Source organism: Manis pentadactyla, chromosome 3 (assembly GCF_030020395.1).
Source record: "Manis pentadactyla isolate mManPen7 chromosome 3, mManPen7.hap1, whole genome shotgun sequence".
Classification (NCBI taxonomy): domain Eukaryota; kingdom Metazoa; phylum Chordata; class Mammalia; order Pholidota; family Manidae; genus Manis; species Manis pentadactyla.
The window spans coordinates 162219259-162240005 of record NC_080021.1 but is presented as its reverse complement, the minus strand read 5'-3'; the positions used below and the strand labels follow the sequence as shown (position 1 = coordinate 162240005).

At 38.2% G+C, this 20747-nt stretch overlaps 1 protein-coding gene across 26 annotated transcripts in view; it reads left to right on the top strand.

The window, feature by feature from the left end:
- PTPRD (protein tyrosine phosphatase receptor type D) overlaps positions 1-20747 on the top strand; it is a 1529902-nt gene that overhangs the window by 1415781 nt on the left and 93374 nt on the right. For 16 of the 26 annotated variants that reach the window (XM_057498672.1, XM_057498671.1, XM_057498666.1 and 13 more), the window contains 2 exons: positions 8766-8807; positions 9312-9409. In XM_057498672.1, the coding sequence (XP_057354655.1) occupies positions 8766-8807; positions 9312-9409 (140 nt within the window). The remainder of the gene's footprint in view (positions 1-8765; positions 8808-9311; positions 9410-20747) is intronic. The other 10 variants (XM_057498670.1, XM_057498668.1, XM_057498673.1 and 7 more) reach the window with 1 other exon arrangement.

The following is a 20747-nucleotide window of genomic DNA, read 5'->3' as shown; positions in this document are numbered from 1 at the left end:
CCTGAGGAAGCATTATGTTATGTCCCTTAGCTCAGGTAAGCAGTCTGCTTAAGCTTGATTTGTTGAAGTAGTCTGTTTGCCTCCCAAGATCTATGATGTGGCCTGCTGTCCTGAAAATTTGACCAGTTTACAAAGAAAATAGACTCAGCCATTAATGTGAAAATCACAGAAATGCGACCATTTGCTTCAGCCAGTATGGATTCTAGCCAGTGGCTATGAATTACCTAAATTACTTGCCAATAGGGTGAGAGCAGAAGGTGGAATTGTTAACCAAGAACCTTTTTGTGCTTTTTCTTCTCCTCCTGTTCACAAATAGTCAAGAATTTTCCTGGATGATGAAATAAAATGAGGTTTTAGTATGTGTGGCACAGTAGATGATACGACTCTACTTAATTTTTGGATTTTAAGCCCTTTACCTTCTGCTATCTGAAATGTGCTTTTATATACTTTATACCTCTGAATGTATAGTTATGTATCCACAAACACGATAAAACTTGACAATATTTATTAATGGTATTCATGAGAAGGGAATTAACCATCCTCATCTTCCCTTCAAACAAATGACTTCCAATGAAATCAGAAACCTGTGATTTATATAATCAGCCCCTAGAACAGAACCTTTTCATGAAAGAAAATTGATTTTTACTTAAGATAGGTCTATTGTGGATGATAAAATTCCAAACAAGCATTACCATTTGAAATTCAGTGGATATTTCAGAAGACAAAGGAAGCACCTTGCTTAGTTCATGGATTCTCTAAGTCCTACTTTTAAAAAATCATCGTGTGAAGTGAAAAACCTATTTACTTCTAATTTATTCTTGTTGGGGTTCTAGTTTTAAGGAGGCTGACTTTTTTTTTTTACCTCCATTCTACCTCATATTCAAGATATGGAAATATGCATCCCAACTTCAGAGAAATACAGTATTCTGATAGTTTAAGGACTTCAGAGAACCATATCCTTAACCACAGGACCACAAACATAACCTGCCTCTGGGTCAGGAAAAAGGGAATGTCAGAATTTTGCCCACTGTCTCTCTGTTAAGGCACACAGTGAAGACAAAGAAACCTGTTGTTTCCAGGTTTCTGCAAGGTGGGGGAATGTGGAGAGAACATTGCTTCAGCACACATTCTGAATTGTGGATGACAATCAAGTTACTTTGTTAGTGAAATGCTCTATTCAAGCATCTGAACAGGGTGAGGAAGGCTCACACCTTCTCAAGTGGGAGCAGGTACCTCTCTGCTTGTAGGTATTGCCTGTTTTTCTGTCTGCTGAAAGTCAGATGGCAGCATACAGCTAGATTGTAGTTAGAACCTGAACTACCGAATCAATAAGTCACCAGTTGTTGGTGTACTGTATCAGAACTAGTATGGAACATGTAATTAATGTGGTATTACTTGTATCACCCATGGCCTACAAAAGTAAAATAGGGACCTAAGTGTGTAAGAACATATCATTTAGCTACAGTTAGACTTACCTGTTCAAATGGATAATGGAATAAAATGGGCAAAATGAGTAAAGTCGAGAGAGGAGATGTAGAAGAATTTGCTAGAATTACTAAATGCTGATCATATTTTACAAGTTTTTGAGATCTGTGGAGGAAAGGAAGAGAATACACACTTATAAAAGATGATTTTAAAAGAAACCTGTATTGAACTGCACACATCTTTGTGAATAGCAATAACTGGGTATATGTTAGGATGGATTGATAGATGCACTGCACATTGCGTAAAAGTGAACTGTGTCCATTAGCCTAGGTTGGGTGGAGAGCTTTTCTTTTTAGAAATTTTCCTAGTCATTTTATAACCTCCCATCAGTATTTCTTGTTCTTAATTATAAAAGCAAAACATGCTTATTAGGGAAATTTTGTCAAATACAAAATAAGTTTGTTAGCAATTTTTTGTAGATAGGTTGTGGCTACACAGGTATTCATTATATTACTTACACAGTTTGTATGTTTGAAATTTTTCAAAAGTTGGAAAAGGAAAAAACACTTTTAGGAAATGGAAATTATTATTTATGCCACCACATCTTTTCTTTTCTTCCTTTTCTCTTTTATTTAACATATTTAAAATAAAAGTAAAAGATTTCCTGTCACCACTCTAAATTTACCCTCCTGAAATGTCTAGCATTTACAATTTCACGCGTATTTCTGGACTTCTTTATATGTATATACTACTCTTTAAATGATAAAACAAATAGCAGGTACAGAGAGAGATGCACATACATTCAATTTCCTATTTTAACATTTAAATATCTATATAAAAAATAAACATTTTTCCAGGTTAGTGTGTTGTTTACCTCGTTTTTAACAGCTGATGGCATTTATGTAATTCTGTTCTACAGATGTCACAAAATGTGGTGACTTATTCTTTAATAATGGAGGCTATTTCCATGTTTTGCTCTTACAAATAGTATTGTAATAAGTAATATTAAGCCCAGATCTTTCACATCTTTGTTGCTATGTCTGAATGTTATACACCTAGAAGTGTGATTGGAAGGTCCTAGGCTAGGCCCATTTACCATTTTGTTAGAGACTGCCACGTTTTATAGATTATTCTCTTTTTGAATATTGTAAAAAGCCTTCATTTACAGTGTAGCCCCACTGGCCATGGCCTCTAGAATTCGACAAAATGACTAAGGTAAATATAATGTCAAAGGTGGTGATGTATAAGAAAATACTGCTATGTCTTCATATATCTACTTTTTCCAAACAAAGCAAATTTGGAAGTTCAGTATCTCAGATAAATAAACTTGCTAATACAAACCAGTTGTAAGGGAACATGTAACTAATAGCATCATGTAGTATACAAGTTGCCACCCTTCTCTGTGTCCGCAAAATTCTTTCTCCCCCCACCTCTTTGGTTGACTTGTCAGTTTCCATCAGAAATTTCCTTTTTTGTGTCCTGAAAAATTCTTTCTTTCAGTATCTGTACCCCTGGCACACATCCCTCTTTCAACCTACCCTATCCGCCGCCCCCCCCGCCAAAACCCTCCAAACAAAAACAGAAGTCTAGGGTTTATGCTTGCACCCTTTAGGAAAAAAGATTTAAAAATTGATGATCGTTTTCATTCTGTGGATGACCTTAGTATGTCTTGCCCTTAAGCATCGTAGGATGGTAGGTGATTGATAGGCTGTGAAAAGCAAAAACAAACTGGTGAAAAGTTAACCTATCAGAAATAGCAGTATCTGCAGCAGAAATGTCTGCACAGCAGCTGAATGGGCTTTGAAAGCTTTTGAGGCATCTCTTCTGATTCATTAGTGCTATTAATTGTATCAATGCTAACAAGACCCATTTTTATTTATTTTTAATTTAAAATATAGCTGTTATGCAATACTGGTTTCAGGTATTCAACAGAGTTATTTGACAATGACATATATTATGAAATGCTCACTGTGAAATTATATACATTATGAAATAAGTAGTGTAGTTAGCATCTGTTACCATAAGAGATGTTATAAGATCCATTATATATACTTTCTTATCTCAGTGTTTTACTTTGTATGGTAAAATCTTAAGTATATAACCTGGGGTAAGAACACCAGATGTGTTTTTGTATTTTATATTTCAAAAATCTTGTTTTGCTGAATCTATAAAGTAAATTTCTGATATAAATAAACACGGGGTTGTTTGAATTTTCTGTTTTGAGAAATCTCACCTAAAAAATGAATTTTAATGATGCCATCCAGTGCTTACTTGAGGAAGCACTTCTGGAACATCTTTCCCTAACTGATGATGTTAGTCATAGATTAAGTCAAATTGTCTTATTGTTTTGCCAAGAAGCAGTTAAGCCTTATAAATCAATGGTTTCTCTTGTCTTTAACTCTTCACCCATTTGTGAGACAAATCATAAAAATATAGAGTATTTCTATCTCAGGGTATTCTACATAGTTAAATTATGTTAAAATCTGACCAATATTTTACAAACTAGGTTTCTCTCTGTGGCTGTTAATTCAGTTAAGTACCCTTTTGGCAGAGCTGCAGTCATTGATCTGATGAACGAATGAATTTTCCTCTACTTGGCAAAGTAGTTGTAAAGTTGTAAAGTGCCTATTGGAATTTAATTCATTAAAAAAATGTGCAAAAATAAGGTAAGGATTTGACAAACATTTCTCTATAGATAAAAAAAGTCATTTGAATCACATTATTGATTAGATCAGCAGCTTAGTAAAATAGACCGTTTGAAAAGCAGAAGCATTGTAAATTAGGGTTTTTAAAAAACAGTCTTCTGCCAGGTAGCACTACTACTTCTAACATTTTGAATGTATCCCTTTAGTTCATGTTTTCATGGAAGCTCACAGTATTTTAATGAGAAGTAACTGGAAAACACAACGTATAAGCACCCTTCACTGCTTCCCTACCACTAAAATATATGTACCTTCTAAATGAAGCTGTTGAAATATTGACACAATTTTTCAAGTTTAGGATGGCTTGTGGTCTCTGTTATTACTGCATAAAGAGCCCAGATAGTCTCTTGAGTCCATATTTATGTCCATGGCACCACCTTCCCAGGTATTAAATGATTTACAGGATAGAATGGCATAATGAGAATAGCCCTAAATAAGAAGTGACACAATCTGGGATCAAGGCCACTGTTTATTCATAGTTTTACTGAAAATTATCACCTTGATCAAGTCCTTTTATGCCTCTGAGCTTCAATTTCCTACTCAGCAAAATTAGTGGGAGAGGGGAGGGGAAGATAGATGAACCCCCTGGAAGATGAGAAGGGGTTCCTCTCACACGAGAAGTAGACATTGTCACACCCCCACACACAACACTTGGTGTCTAGCCCGTTGCCTGGGGATGCAAGCATACTGTCCGTCACTCTCCCTTCTAGGATTTTAATTCACATAAAGAAAGAACATTTTACTCTTTTGAAACAGACATCACCATCCAATTAGCCCAACGTGGGCTGCAAATATCTTTTCTTTGATGCCTGCCAGGTTTCAATAAAATTTTGAAGCAGCAGTAAAAACTAAGAAATGTCACATAATACTCCGAGTTTTCAGTGGCTATGAAGAACCTGAAATGTCTTACTTCTTGGCTCTGCAGTATCCCTTGGAAGATGCTGCAAGAGCCGAACAGTTTTGCCCTTCTAGAAGTTCTCCATGGCCCACAGCAACCCTACAGGCGACCCTGCCGTTGAGACTCGATGTTAGTTGCGTTTGTCTCATACTTGTTATTTTTCATTATACAGAGAAATATTTCTCTTTCTTGAACCCCCATTGAGAGAAGGGAAACGAAAGAGAGCCTAGAAAGCTGCTTGTTGCACAGAGAGCACGTTTCTTTGTGGAAGGGTTCCCAATGCAGTAGTGTCATCCTCAGTCAGCTCCCTTACCTCCAGGGCCCCTTTGGCCACCAGAAGCTTTGTTTCCTGCTTTAGAAGACCATAACTGACATTCTAGAAATAATATGGTAGAAAGATGCCAAAACCACTTAAGATTTTATTTACTAGATGGGCTAAAATACGCAAGTCATTTCACTTCTCTGTACTTCAGAGTCCTCTTGTATAAAATGAAAATGTGGACTAAGTAATCTCTAAGGTACCTCTCCACTTAAAGTGCCATGATTTTAAAGTTTTACTTCTTCTAAGGAAGCCACCATGATACTGCTATCGCAAACATGTGCACTATTAAAAGTAGCCCTTGTGTTTTCTCCTCCAACCCAAGGCAGTTTCAGTGGTGAAATCTGTCATTTTTCACGTGGACAGTGTATAGCATGGACATCGTAGCTTCAAAATGAAAACTGTGCTCACATTCAATGTGTGCCTTTAAAATGCATTTATGTTGTGCATTTGTAGCTTTGAACTGATGAGGCCATGACCCTGGCAAGTCCTCATCAGCTGTGAGCCACACTTCAAGTCCTTTGCTGCTCATAATAGCTAAAGTACCAACGCTAGCTACTGCACAGTCAGAGCGGATTCAGAGGTATCACTCGGAGAAAGCTGATCCCATTCTCATAAACCCTGCTATGATTTTTCAATGGAGAAGATAAATAAATGGAATTCCCATAAGACTGAGAGCCATTATTGGAGAATTTTAAAAATATCAATGCCTGCTTCCCACACCTAGAGATTCTGACTTAATTGATCTGATGTGCAGCCTGGAAAGAAGGAATTTGAAAGACCCTCAAATGATACTAATGTGAAAACACTTGTCTAATAAAAGCACTGGTTTGTAGACTGTGAGCAGTAGCCAGGTTGCCAGAGAGAAGACTGAAAACATCCCAGAGTGAGGTCAACCTCATAGTTTTCTTAGTGTCTGCTTTTTCACTCAGATTCTAATATGCTTGATTATACCATATAATTTTTTTTCCACATTGGACACTGGAGACATTTGGGGGGAATTATATAACAGTATATTTCACTAGATCCGTGGTGATTATTTTCTGGTATAAGCTAATGAGTTTCATTTTAGAGGAGTTTCACCCCAGTTTTATGCCTCAGCCTAATTTTTATGTTGTTTATTTCAAATACATGACATAACATTGTAATGCACTTTTAGGTTAGCTAAAGAAAATGGTATTAAATAATTCAGAAAGTTGACAATCCAACTACATAAATTTTTTATTTTGTAGAAAGTTAATCTTCCCCACCCATCAAAGAAAATATGTAATAACTTTTAGAACCTTTACCTATAAAATACCTCCGAGAGACTCTTTGTGGTTCCATATGTTCTGAAATCCTACCTACATGAGGTATACGTGAGTTAGAATGAAGTGACTCCAGAATTTATCTAGGTCCCCATTTTTGTTTTACAGATAAAGAAATTGGGGTGCTTGATGACAAGTGATTTGTCCCTACTAGTAGATGGCAGAACTAGAAGTAGAACTCAACACCCAGTATTCTAGTCCAGGTTTCCTTCTCCTATAACATCAGATGCTCACAAGTTCTACCCCTTTTCTGTGAAATACCCATTCTGCTATTTTACTGTTCCTAGAACTTTGGTGCAATGTTTTACATACTGACAGGTCTTAAGTAATGATTCTTAAATGCTGTGGTATGTTTGCACGTGATACACATATATCCTGATTTAGAAAATAATGGGTCAGAGCAGGTTTGATTGGATTTCTCAGTTAGCTTCCAAAGTAACAATTCCAGACCATTTGCCAGTGCATGCCTGAAGTGACTATGTGGGTCTCAACTTTAGTTGATGATTACAGTTTTCTGCTGCTGTTATACTAATACTTTTCCCATCTCCAACTGGCTTTACTTTTTGCAGCTTTGAGCAGTAATTCAGTCCCCTACGCCTCACTGGTTGGCTCTGTGTCCTCCCTCTCTAGCCAAACCACCACTCAGTCCATATATGATAATAACTCCCTCCCACGATTCGCTCGAAAAGGTCTAAACATCTTTGTCTCTGTTATTTTCTCTGTTAAAGCAGTGTAATGGATGTCCACATCATTCCATTTCCATTTCCAGGTGCACCTAGAGTCTCTTGTGCTTTGCATTTCTATTCTTGTCATTGGGGGTGACTCATCTGGATAAGATCGCTTTATTAGACCATGGTCACCCACCCATTCCCTCCACAGAATGTAAATTAGTTCAATTCTACCATCTATAGGAAAACCTCCAGAAATGGGCTTCAAGATTTTGGTCCAAATGCATAATTAAGTCCACAGCAGAGTTTCTACTTCCAAGCCAACGCATTTTTATTGGATCTTCCATTAAGATTTTAGCCGACTGAAAGCAGACCTTCATAGCCACGAATGCTAAAATATCACATATTGCAGCACTGTGCTAAAATCATTGCCTGGAAGAAGCAAAATAGTTTTTTTACTTAACCTACCAGAACCATTAATCATTTGGCATTTGAGATAAAGAAACTTACTGGATGACTTTCAATATTGGCGTATTTCAGAAATGCCCATGGAGTGATCACATGGTCACCATTCCACAGCCTAACACCCTCCAGAGACCCAGGACCAGCGGAGTGTTGACGTGGCTTCCAACTTGAGTCCCCCTGTCATTCTTTCTCTACTTCAGAGACCTCTCTGGGGGCATGCTAGCTCACATTCCTATAGCCAGATGGAATCTGTACCTGAAAGACAAGGGCAGTGCTCTCTCAGGGAACTCTTGAAAAATTAATCAAAAAGAAAGAAAGAACAAATCATGTGAAAAGTGAGAAAACACTGGAAAGACACAGGAATCACCAAAATTAGTGGTGGATGGTTTTTAACAATGTGTGAAACAAAAATATCTTCAGCTGGCAGACTGAACTAAGATGTGTCACCCCCCCCATCACCGCTTTCTTTCTTTTTTCACCCTCTTTTCCTCCCTGTCCTTCCACCATTTGCTCATTCTCCTGCTTTCATTTCCCATTACTGGACAAAGATGTTTACACCTGAAGTAGATTGTAGGTTTGCTGGGGGTTCAGTAACGGGGACCTGGGGCAAAACACCACAAAGCTGTTAGTGTGGCCATTTCTAAACGCCAGGAGAAGGCTGCAACCCCAATCCCTACAATCTGCTACTAGTGGAAACATTTCTGAAACTCAGTTTGGTGTCTGATTTTGTTACCAGTGATTATTGTCTGTGAGCTGTGCTGCATGTCATTCTTTGTGTCCATGTTTGCATGTGAACGTCAGTCACCTATAGGTTTGTGAAATATTAAAGCGATCTTAATCTAGTCACAGTGTGTAGTGAATCCTGTAAAAGCTTGCATCATTTGTAGTAGTCACTTTAAAAAGTATATCAGACTATCCATTTCATTTTTTAAAAAAAATTTGTTCTAATTTATTTTATTTACACCATCATTTCCTTTGCAGGTTCAGATGATTCCGGTTACCCTGGTAACCTTCATTCTTCAAGTTAGTTTTCCTTGATTATGCATAAGTCACTTTATGTTTTCTATCAAGCTCTTACTATTTCCCTTTTAGGCCTTTCTCAGTGCCTGTTTTCTTAGTTCACTTTACACCATTTAATTCCACACAATTTCCATTTCACACAGTGCAGGAGAAGGAGTTTGAAATGACATAACAGTCATTACTCAAAGCAGAAGTTGACATCAAGCCTGACTGTCAGCGTGCTCCACTAGCTAACCGCATTGATCATAGCACAGTAACGCTTTCTTTTACACTAGGAGTGTTAGTTTGGGGATTATGCTTGGTGACTTTTCATTTGGCTCCAAAATTCATCCTTCCAGAGCATGTCCTGCTTTGAGTAACCAAACTATCTGCCTGCTTCCTCACCTTAAACATCTCGACTACTCACATATCTTCAGGCCATTTCTAACTATCGTATTCTCTATATTTCGGAATAGTTAGCATCCTTTTCATTTGTTTTCAGATGTGTTTCTTCTTTCCTTTTAATAGGTATGGCTAGCCATCCTCCAATACCAATCTTGGAACTTGCAGATCATATTGAAAGGTTGAAAGCAAATGACAACTTGAAGTTTTCCCAGGAATATGAGGTAACTCAGTGTGTTTATACTTGACAGTAATTTTAAGAGTTGTCCCCCTTTTCTTCGTGACTATATATTCTTAACAACTAACTTCATCAGTGTTTTCTTTTAAATATGGCTCAGAGTCTGATATAAAAGTTTATAACAAATAGGCAACTTGAAAGTATCTGTATAATCAATATAGTAGCTGCACTTTTAAAAGCTGTTGTATAGCTTACATCTGTCCATTGTTATTTAATGAGGTTGATTTGACTTTGGGAATTTTAAGTTCATAGGACATATTGAATTAATAAGATTCCCAATATACCAAAAGGGTGCCAGATGCACTGATTCATGGTGAGAATCCTCACTGAAAAGGGGAAATTACAGGGAATAAATAGATTTCTCAGCACTCAGTTTTACATGGCTTGAAAATGTTAAAATTATTAAGTACATATACGTGATTTTACCCTACAGTCTTACTAGAGCTATTATTAAGATTTTAATCCTAACATCCTCATACTATGTTCCCAATATTGCTATAATGTATTCCAAGAAAATTGCATTTTTGAAGCAATGATGAACTGAATAGTATCTTAAAATTCTAGCAGCCTTAAAGGTTCTGTGTGAATTATTGAAAGTGAATGAAAAGTCTTTGTGTGTGTATGTGTGTGTGTGTGTGTGTACATGTATGTATGCATATATTTGGATATTGTGGCATTTATCAAGGGGAGAGTTGTAAAACTGGGTATTTCTGGTATTTCCCAGCAGCAGGGACCCACAGTAAAAACAATTCACGAATTCAAGAAACCATCATTATTCTTTCAAGCCAAGTTAAACTTAGCACAAGATTAACGTGTACAAGTAAAATCTTGTAGTTATGTTGAACAAAAGGTTGTTGGGTACCTGAGCAGTCCAAATACCACCATAGTTTGTACGGATTTACTTAATGGGAGTCTTAAATTAAGTAATTAAGTAAATGGGATTTACTTCAATGGGAGTGCCCACCACCACTGCCCTTTCACAGTCAGTGAGAGCCTCTGAGAGGAGCCCCAGCCTCAAGGGCCTAGAGGGGTACCTACTATATGAAGAAGTTCCATGTAAGAGAATGTGGAGCAATGGGGCCTGTGGCAGTCTGGATTATTTGCATGGACTTTTCTGGAGTCTGCAAATCTTCAAATTTTGATTATTTTAAATTACTGTGCTGGCTAAGTAAGACAGAGCCAAAGCCCCGGGCACCTCCACCCTCAAGAGCCAGATAGCCTTTTATTCAATTTGCATACAACGTCTTTCATCTTCATCAAATACTTAATAGAACACAAAGAAGATTTTGCTTGATTTTTTTTTCTCATTGGTTAAGTTATGTTTTCCTTTATACTGTTTCAAACATTTAGGAAAACGTTTTAAATTTTAAGAAATTCAGATTGGATTGTGGATTGTCCTATTTTCTCAAATGGTCTTCTTATTTGTTCCCTGTTCTTCTTGGTCACAATGGCTATTTTTGAATAATGCAGTATTCTTAAAAACAGTTTTCTATAGTTTTTTATTTGGCCTTGCAACTATAAATAAAGTTTTAAGAAAGAAAACAAGGCATATGATGAATGCCACCTGGGGCAACATAAAAATTCTTAGTGGAGCATCAGTTTTTACCAACCAGAAATTTTTTACCTCTCCAACTCTTTGTTTTCATGATTCTTTTTATTCTTTAGCTATGTGATATTTCTTCATGCCTCACTTTAAAACTTTATGATTATGACTTATGCAATGAGTCACGAAAAATTAAAATTTTAGTAGGTCCACCTGCTAATAAGTCATTAATTCACCCTCTACCAGTATTACTTTAAACCATTAACAGTATTTGCTTCACTAAAGCAACCTCAGTTATATACATTGACTACAATAACTGGCCCCCTTTAAATATGGATTTCTTGAGCAACGCTACATGTAAAGTTACTCTAATGATACTCATTTAGCCATTAGACCAGAAGTGCTCCTTGAAAGTAGTTATGAACTGCATGCTGGCAATGCTCCCATTAAAAACTCCCCCAGTAGCTGTTGACATGATAGTCCGCACTGACTCTTTACCGTTTATCATGGTGATGATCTGTGATTAAAGCTCCCTGGGCATGAATTGACTCTTCTGTGCCTTAACAGCCATGAAGGGGATATTTAAGTGTTGTATTCATCTGTGATAATAGGATAAAGACCTCTACATAATATTTTAGGCCACAGAGAAGCACTTGAAAATATTTTCTTTTACTTAATATCTTCCATATAAACTGGAATAGATGTTTTTTTTTTTATTGGTTTTCAGTGAAGAAAACAGAAAAAAGACCAAGTCAAATTGCTTCCAAGCATCTAATTATTTTGGCCCAATCCCGATGAGTTAATGTTTACTCAGACCACTTAAGATGCATGAAGCTAAATCTGTTACTCTGATTCTAAGACTAAAACTAAAGGCATGAAAGTTGTTTGCACTGATCCTGAAGTCAGAATAGAAGAAAGTAGGTTTAAATTGTAGTGCAGCATTATTAGGCCCTATGAGGGGCTTCTTTCCTATAAAGGAAATTGGACTCAGACACTGGATTCAGTGACAGCTGCAAGAAGGGACCTGAGAAATTAGTATAACTGCATCTTGAAGGTATTTACAGATGCTTTAGGTGTTCATTTTTCTGATAGGAGACTGTAAAGTTTTACCAGAATTTAAATAGCCAGAATTTGAGGATGGCATCCAGAATTCAGGGAACAAAGTCCTCAAAGTAAGTATCACTGGCAAAGCCAGGGCATTAGGCTGGTGAATCTTTAGACTGATTCAGAACTATGTGTAGGTCTTGCCACAAGAACTCTCAGCTAATGCCTATTGATCACTTGGAACCTAATTAAAATTCAGATTCCTGATCCCCACACTAGAAATACTGGCTTAGTAAGTCAGCCGCAGTAACCAAGAATGTCCATTTTATTATTTTTCCCCAATTTCATTGAGACCTAATGGACCTATAACATTATATTTGTTTAAGGTATGCAACATAATAATTTGACAAATATGTATATGTGTAATAATTATCACAATAAGTCTAGTTAACCTCTGTCATTTCACATAGTTACAGATGTTTTTCTTATATGAACTTTTAAGATCTCTTTTAGCAACTTGCAAATATAATACAGACTATTGTTGACTACAGTCATCATGCTGTACATTATATCCCCAGGACTTACTAATCTTACTAGAAGTTTGTATCCTTTGGTGACCATCACCCCTTACCCCAGCCCCCAACCCCCACTCTGGCACCCACCAGTCTGTTTCTATCAGTTCACTTTTTTTTGTTTTTTTTTAGATTCCACATGTAAGTGAGATTGTACAATACTTAATTTTTCTATGTCTGACTTATTTCATTTAGCATAATACCCTCAAGGTCCATCCATGTTGTTGCAAATGCCAGAATTTTCTTTTTTTATGACTGAATAATATCCCATTGTATATATACTGCATTTTCTTGATCCATTCATCCATCGATGGACACTTAGATTGTTTCCACATCTTGGCTATTGTAAATAGTACTGTAATGAATATAGGGGTGCAGATACCACTTCGAGTTACTGATATTGTTTCCTTCAGATATATACCCAGAAGTGGAATTTTTAGATCATATAATGCTTCTATTTTTAATTTTTTAAGAAACCTTCATATTATTTTTCACAGTGGCTACACCAATTCACATTCTCTCCAAGAGTGCACAAAGGTTCCCTTCTCTCCACATCCTTGCCAACACTGATTTCTCCTTTTTGATGACAGCCGTTCTAACATGTGTGAGGTGATATCTCATTGTAATTTTGATTTCCATTTCCCTGATGATTAGCGCTGTTGAGCATCTTTTCATGTACCTGTCGGACATCTGTATGTCTTCTTTGGAAAAATGTCTATTCAAATCCTCCACACATTTTTTCAGTAGGATTTTTTTTTTGTACTGAGTTGTGTAAGTTCTTATATATTTTGGGAAGTCAACTGTGAGAGGGGGCTTCTGAGCTGGAGGGATGAACCAATAATGATACACCATACACCACTGCAGAAAAGCACTATGCTAAGTTCTGAGAGGAGTACAGAAGTTATGAGAAACCTCTAGATCCAGGATGTCTAGCAGGCAAAGTTAAATGCAGGCATACAGCGAGAAGAGCACCACCACCAAGGTGCTGATCCTGGTAGTCCTGCTGGAAAGCTGCCTGGATTCAGTAAAGGTCAGAGGGAGATGAAGACTGGGGAAGGTACTGGAGCAAAGGTGGTGCTGTTGGTGCAACTATTGAGCATAGAAGTGAGGAGCATTGTACCACAAGGGTGGGGCAAAAGCTTGTAGGGAAAGTACTTTCATGCTCAGTGTGGACTACAGACCAGTAACACTGGCATAATCTGGAGCTTGTTAGAAATGCAGAATTGTATGCAAAACTCCTGGACCCAAAACTACTCAATAAGAATCTGCATTTTGACAAGAGACCACGGTGATATCTTTGCCTAATAAAGTGTCTGTGGAGGTGGGTGGAGCACTAAGTAGCCTTGCTATGATGGAGCAAATTACTGATGGTGGAAAGTTGGGCAAAACGAAGCTGGGCAGGAGGGCCAAGAATTGTAATAGCTTCCAGTGCCAGATTCACCCATGCCAAGCAGGGTGGTTAATGGTGGAAGTGCATGGGCTTTGAACCCAGACATTTGTATTCTGACTTGAACACTTTGCATGGCTGTAACCTTGCACAGTTATGTAATCATATAATTTCTTATCCATAAAATGTGCTGCTATGAGAATTAGGGAATGTTGGTGCATATGTGTATTAACTTCAGGACACATGTGCAATGGGTGTGCATGTGTGTATGTATAAATATATAAAATAAGGAGCTCAGTAAATGCTAGCCAAAAGTCTGCATTATTTTTACTAGGAGAGCCAGTGAAAGGATTTTGTAGAGAGATAATTATATGCATTTATTAATAAAGTAATAATGTATTCATTAAGTTCCTTCTATACCTACTCTTCAGGTAACTTACTCTTTCATCAAACAGGCAGACATGTTAATGAAAAATTGTAATAAAGTACAATCAGTCCCATGATAAAAGTTTTTTCAGAATATTGACAATTCAGAGCATACTTGCAGGGGGGTTTATGGGGAAGTTTACCTGTCGCCAGTGTATATAATGGGGAGAAACTGGGGGCAAAAAGAACAATTGTGATTACAAAGCAGTTCTTAGTTTAAGAACACACATGCTCGAATTACCTAACTATACAAATAGCACTGCTGGAAGTAGAGATGCTCTGACTTGTGCACATTGGTCGCAACTGTCCTTTGTAATGTGAGTAAATGGTACATAAACAACCTTCTTTCTTAGTTACATAGATAAGCCTCTTCTTCTCTATAAATAGAGTTAATTCACTCTTGACTCCACCCCTAGTGATCACGACTCCAGCACAAAGGAACCCAGTGGCCACTAGCAAGAAAAGCTACAAAGTCAGAGAAGATGTGAGACTATCTCCCAGTCAGGTTCTCAGGTTGTGTGTCCCACAGAAATCACGTCCTGTAACGCATACTCCACGTCAGGTGTATGGCAGATTTTATATATGTTGGTGGCTTGAATTGAGGTAATAACCTCCTTTTAAACACAGTTACAACAGCAAATGTTCTTCCAAGTTCTAACAGCTGACTTAACAAATTACCTTTTGGACCACAGTCCATCCTGCCATGACAGGTTACAGAGGCATGAACAGTTATCAAACAGCTGGTTTCAAATTTGCTGTCCCTCTCTTTTAGTATTATCTTCAACGTGTATATTACAACTGCTCTAAAGAGCAGTCTTTCTGTTGGATCAGAGAGGAACCAGAAACTGTGGTACACAAGGCTTACTGGAAGGACACCTCTGACCTATTTTGTTCCCACCACAAAGCCCAGTCCCAATGTCTTTGCTGCCCTCCATGGAGGTGTGCATTATCTTTGATCTCAAGGCTCATATGTCCTCCACCATTTAGCAGCCAGTATACTGAGATTTCCTTCCTGTACTCATGGCAACACTCTCTCATCTCATATCTATGCAGATGACAATGAGCCTCTTATTTGAAACATTCCAGATATCAGTAACCTGTCCTTCTGTTTTAATAAAGCATGTATGTGGCACCTTTGTCTAGAAGGCTGAAATCTTCTAGCCTCTAGTGAGACACTCTAGTAAAACATATATTTAGACAGGGCCAAGGCATGTAGAAACTTCAGAAAGCTGGAATAGACCTCAGGAATATGTAGTAGAACCCTCTCCCCTAAAAGGTAAGAACAAGAGATTGAGGAAGGTTACACACCTAGTATGTTACTAAACCAGGTCACAAATTCATCCTTTCTTGTTCTTAGAAGAACACTGTACCTTAACTGGTCTATTCCAGAAACCTAAACCTTATACTGTGTGTTTCTTACTATGCCCTGGTTAGAGAGCCTAGAAACCTAAGTCTTCAGCTAAATCATCATACTGAAAGCTTCTGTCAAAATGACATGGTTACTAATGTGTATTACAAGACTATCCCTGAGAAAACCCAGGGGTTTTCCTTTAACATGCTAAGGATGCATTTCTTCTCTCTGTAGACAGTTCTTCATTCCCAATGGTAAACATGTATTTCCCCATAGAAGAGACAAAATTGTCTGTCATCAAAACAATGACCACAGAAGAAAACACTTTTATTTTCCCTAGGAAAAGACTTGATGTTTTGACCATGTGTGCCAGAGTATGTTCATAGGCATAAAACCTTCATTACCAAATGTTTTATAAATGAGCATTTGCAATTCAAAACCACTTGTCATATCTGCTTTTAGTGAGTTTATAATCTATGTGTAAACTCATGAGGGTGGATATGCATTAGAGCATTACATAGACACAAACAAGAAACCACACACACACACCCATGACTGTTCTGCCAGCTTTGAGTGCACTGGATATTTCATAGAAGTGGCTCCTCTATTTTCCTGAAGCAACAAAGTGTTGGATGACAGAGATTTATTTTCATCTCATGTGCAAAGTTGAAGAATAGAGTAGACCAGGGAAAAACTTCCAATTTCAAATATTTTTGACTAAGGAGCCATAAGAGATAAAATTTTTGTTTTTTTTATTAAACCAATTTTGGTGGTTTGTGTTATGGTATAAGAAAAATGAGTGATTTCATGAAATAAAAAGCAGTGACAATCTTCTTATACCTGGCATGGATAAACCCAGTTAGCTTCCTTCAGAGGAAATGAATGACTAAATTCACTATACCAAAGTGGAATTTCCTGTTCCTATAGGATTGGGGGTGTGGTTTGGGGAGTCATTATTCACTTCCTCAAGAAAATAGCAGTTTTCCTGCTTCAGATAGGGTCCAAATCCCTCTGCCTGCCACTAGGGCCCTCTGCTCATTGAGCTTACAGGGGGAGCAGTACGACAGAGTGGCTAAGTGCACAAACCCCGGGGTCCAGCTGCCTAAGTTTGGCCCCCAGCTCAAGCTGTGTGACCTTAAAGCAAACGACTGAACCTCTTTGCATTTTACTTTCTTCAGCTCCACAAAGGAAGTAATCACAGTACTTATTAAAAATAAGCTAGTACATACAGAATGTTTAGCGGAGTCTGGGATCACCATACTCAGTAGTCATAGTAGCTGTCATTTCATCAAATGTATGCCATTAATTTAAATATGAATATCAATTCCAGAGGTATTAAATGTAAAAGAAATATGTCTTAGAATCAATAAAACCCTGACCTCTTTCCATTCCTGTCATTGGTCAAATCCCTAGGGCTTTGCTAAATTCAGTGAAATAAAAATAAAGAAAAAAATAAAAAAGAAAGCTTGCTAGTTTAAACCAGTGCAATTAGCATTTACCATGTTGCCCTTTCTTTTAGTCTAATCATTTCCTGTGTTCAAATATAAGCTTCTTCTGGTCAGGTTACGTCCTCTCTGTATTCTGTTGGCCCCATGGCAGCAAGCTCACCACTGGGCACACAGCAGACGAAGAACAAATACATGTGTCTGGGTCAGTGTCTGACTAAATTTGCAGTTCACAGAAATTCTTTGTTGTGATCAAAATTGTTACTACCAACAACAGGAGCAAACGGAACAAAGAGTATCTCTCTGTAAAAAAGAGCTGCTTTTCTCGCTCAGCATCCCCACCTGATGTACCACCAGTAAAGCCTTATTCTCAGATCTTTTCTCTCAGAAAACAGACTATTATCTTTAGATACTATCAAATTGAATACATTTTAATGCAGACCCCTCATAGTTCACTCTAAAGTACCTACTGACTAAACGCCTGGTACAATTTTTATAGTAAAGATGGGCCTGCTGGTTGGCGATCTGAGGAGATGCTAGCTTTCTTTGTACTGAAGACGAGCATTGCCAAGTAAGACATGAAATACAGTCCCTTCCCAGCTGGCTGCCGTCCTGCATCTTGTAAACAAATCTACTGGGACACCAAGACATAGCAATTCACCTTAGAAGAAATGTGTCCCAAACCAGGCTGTGTGTCAACGTGTTTATAGTCTTTTATTCATTCTGAACTTCAATAGTTTTAGCACTCAAGCTGCAGCCAGATTCTCAGGTTTCAAAGCTTATTTTTGTTTGGAATTATCAAATGTTCTTGTACCCACCTTTTTTTTTTTTTTTTAACTTCAAACATTTTTCTTACCAGTGTTAAACTCTGTATTTTCTATAATTGAGCCTTTGGATTTTCTCTTCTGGGAGTTGTGACCATCTTGGGGGAGTCTCCTGTAACTCTAGTTTTTTTTCCCAATCCTTGTTCTCACACAAGTTCACCATAACAAATTGGCCATTAACCATCACTGGACGTTGTCCAAATTGTCTTCCCACCTGCTCCCAGGTGGAGCCCAAGGCTCTCAGGAAGCAGTTCATCCTGAAGTGTCTCTAGTCCCAAAGCAAGCTTTGAACTTCAAAGAGACTGTAGCAATAACTAAGGGAAAAAAAGACTGCTTTTTGAGTTTTGTTTTGATTTTAAAATGAAGTTGGGACTTTAGAGCCAGAGTAATAAGTATGTACTTTTAGGGCTATAATAGCCATTGCTGGGAGAGATCTTAGAAGTCAGGGAAAACGAAGTTCATATTTTGACTCTGCCAACTAGTAGCTGTGTTCCTTGACCCTGAACCAGTTACTTCACCCTTCATGGCCTTGGTTCTCTCTTATTTAAGATGAGAATATTAGTATCCCTCATAAGGTTGTGATGATGATGGATATCTGTTAGGCAGCTGGCTTTTTGCCTTTCTGTACAAAGCAAGCATGCAGCAAACAGAAGTGGCCCTTGATATTGTGATTTTAATACCCATGACCTACGTGCTAGTCACTTAATAACACTGAATATTTTCATAAGTCATTTTATCTTCTGTAACATTCCATTCTTCTTCCGAAAAGGAGCTGAGTGAGGGCAATTAGGAGAAGGTAAGCGGTGATGAAGACAGAGGGTGATTATCATGTCTCCAAACTTCTTTTCATATTTCATACAGAGTGGAATTTCTGGAAACTAAATCCACATTAAGTATCCAGAAAAAGTCATTTTCACCTATAAGTAGATCCCATCCTCAAGCCTCTGCTGTGAATTTGAATGTCCCTAGACAAGCTGTTTAACTCCCCTAAATTCAATTTCCTTATTTATAAGAGGAGCAGTTTGAATGCCTTCCTCTGTTTGACAAACATTTACTAGAAAATAAAGAAGTGATCAAGAAATATGGTCCACCCTAGATGAGCCTGTAGTTTCCTAGGAGTAACAGAAAAGAGAACCACTAATTATAAGGGCATGGGGGTGCTGGTGGGAGGGGGAGTTCAAGAAGAGGAGCACTCAGGAGAGGCTCCCCAGGGAGCATCTGAGTGCAAGAGTCACTGACGTTTCCTAGAAATGCACGATCCCAGGCTGAGGGAGATGCACATGCGAAGGCCTAGAGCTGAGGTGGGGCGTGGATTATTTGGGGGACCCCAGTGCATTCTATGCCTGTCACTGGAACATCAGGGTCACGCTGAGAGGTGAGGTGGGACAGGTGATGACACCTTTGAAAGGCCATGACTACATGCTGAGGCAGTGATCTCAAAAGTACTCTTAAGTCATGGAAATGATTTCTAGCCTTGACTCCTAAAGCATAAGTACACCAGGGCCCAGATGAATGCCTCCTTGTCTATGTCACTTACACGCACAGCTTTTGGGGGAAATTTTAACAGTGCCACTACAGGGTTGGAGCAGAGAGCCCTTTGCTTCCTAATAGGAATGTCTTTACTTATTTTTGTATTTCTTTTTAAATTTAATGGATGTTAGTGGCAGTATTATTTGCCATGGTTTTTCAACTGTGGCAAAACAGTTTGTCATTCTATTTGAAAAGTAATTGTTGGGCATACCACCACGTTGGGGATTACAGAGGGAGCAGAAGAGAAGGAGGTAAGCATTCAGACGTTACGCGAACTTGTGGATTTAGCAATGCCTTGGGAAGCCTTACCTTTTAGTCATCACAGAAACAGCTATTGGACTCTTTCACTTTAACTAAAAAGTTTGTGAGTGTGCCATACTCAGAACCATCACTTCTCCCTTGCCGAGTAAGTTTCCTTAGCTGCAGGGTGCACCCGCATGCAGACTCCAGCCAGAGGCTTCCGCAGGGCCTTGGTTTCATTCATTCTTCCCTCCCCCTCCCCTGCCTCCTCTCTTCTCCCTCCCTCTTCCCCTCTCCCTGGTCCTTACACCTCCTCCTTCCCTCTCTCTCCCCTTCTCCCCTCTCCTCCTGCCAGTTTTGCAAAATATTCCTTCATACCTTCCTCCTTGGTATTAATCCACATAACATTTTAATACTATGATAATAATACCTGGCCTTTCCTTAGGGCTTCACAGTCTAGAAAGAGCCTTGCGAGGATAATAATGATGGCAAACCCGTTGTATAGGATGTTGTATGTGCCTGTCACTCTTCAGAACATCACTTATATTAACTCATTCAGTCCTGCTAGGTAGGCCCTATTAGTATCCCCATGTTATGGAAGAGGGGACTGAACTGAAACACAGGAAAGTTAAGTAACTTGTCCAAGGTCATGCAGCTAATAAGCAGCAGAAGTGGGATATGAACCCTCATAGTTTGGTGTCAGGGTCACGTTATGACCACTCTGAGAAGTTCCCTCTGATCGGTCACTCCACAACCATTTTCATTATAATCTTAAAGTAAGACAAATTTTCTGTCAATATTTGTATTAAGCTGGTTGCATAATATTCATGAGTATATTCTGATCTCAAATAAGGCATATCAACCCAAATTTCTGATTGATATACTTTATTTTTTTTTTCAATGTCACGGACATTCTTTGAACAACAACAAGATAGGACTCTGTGTCCTTTGGGTAAGAACCT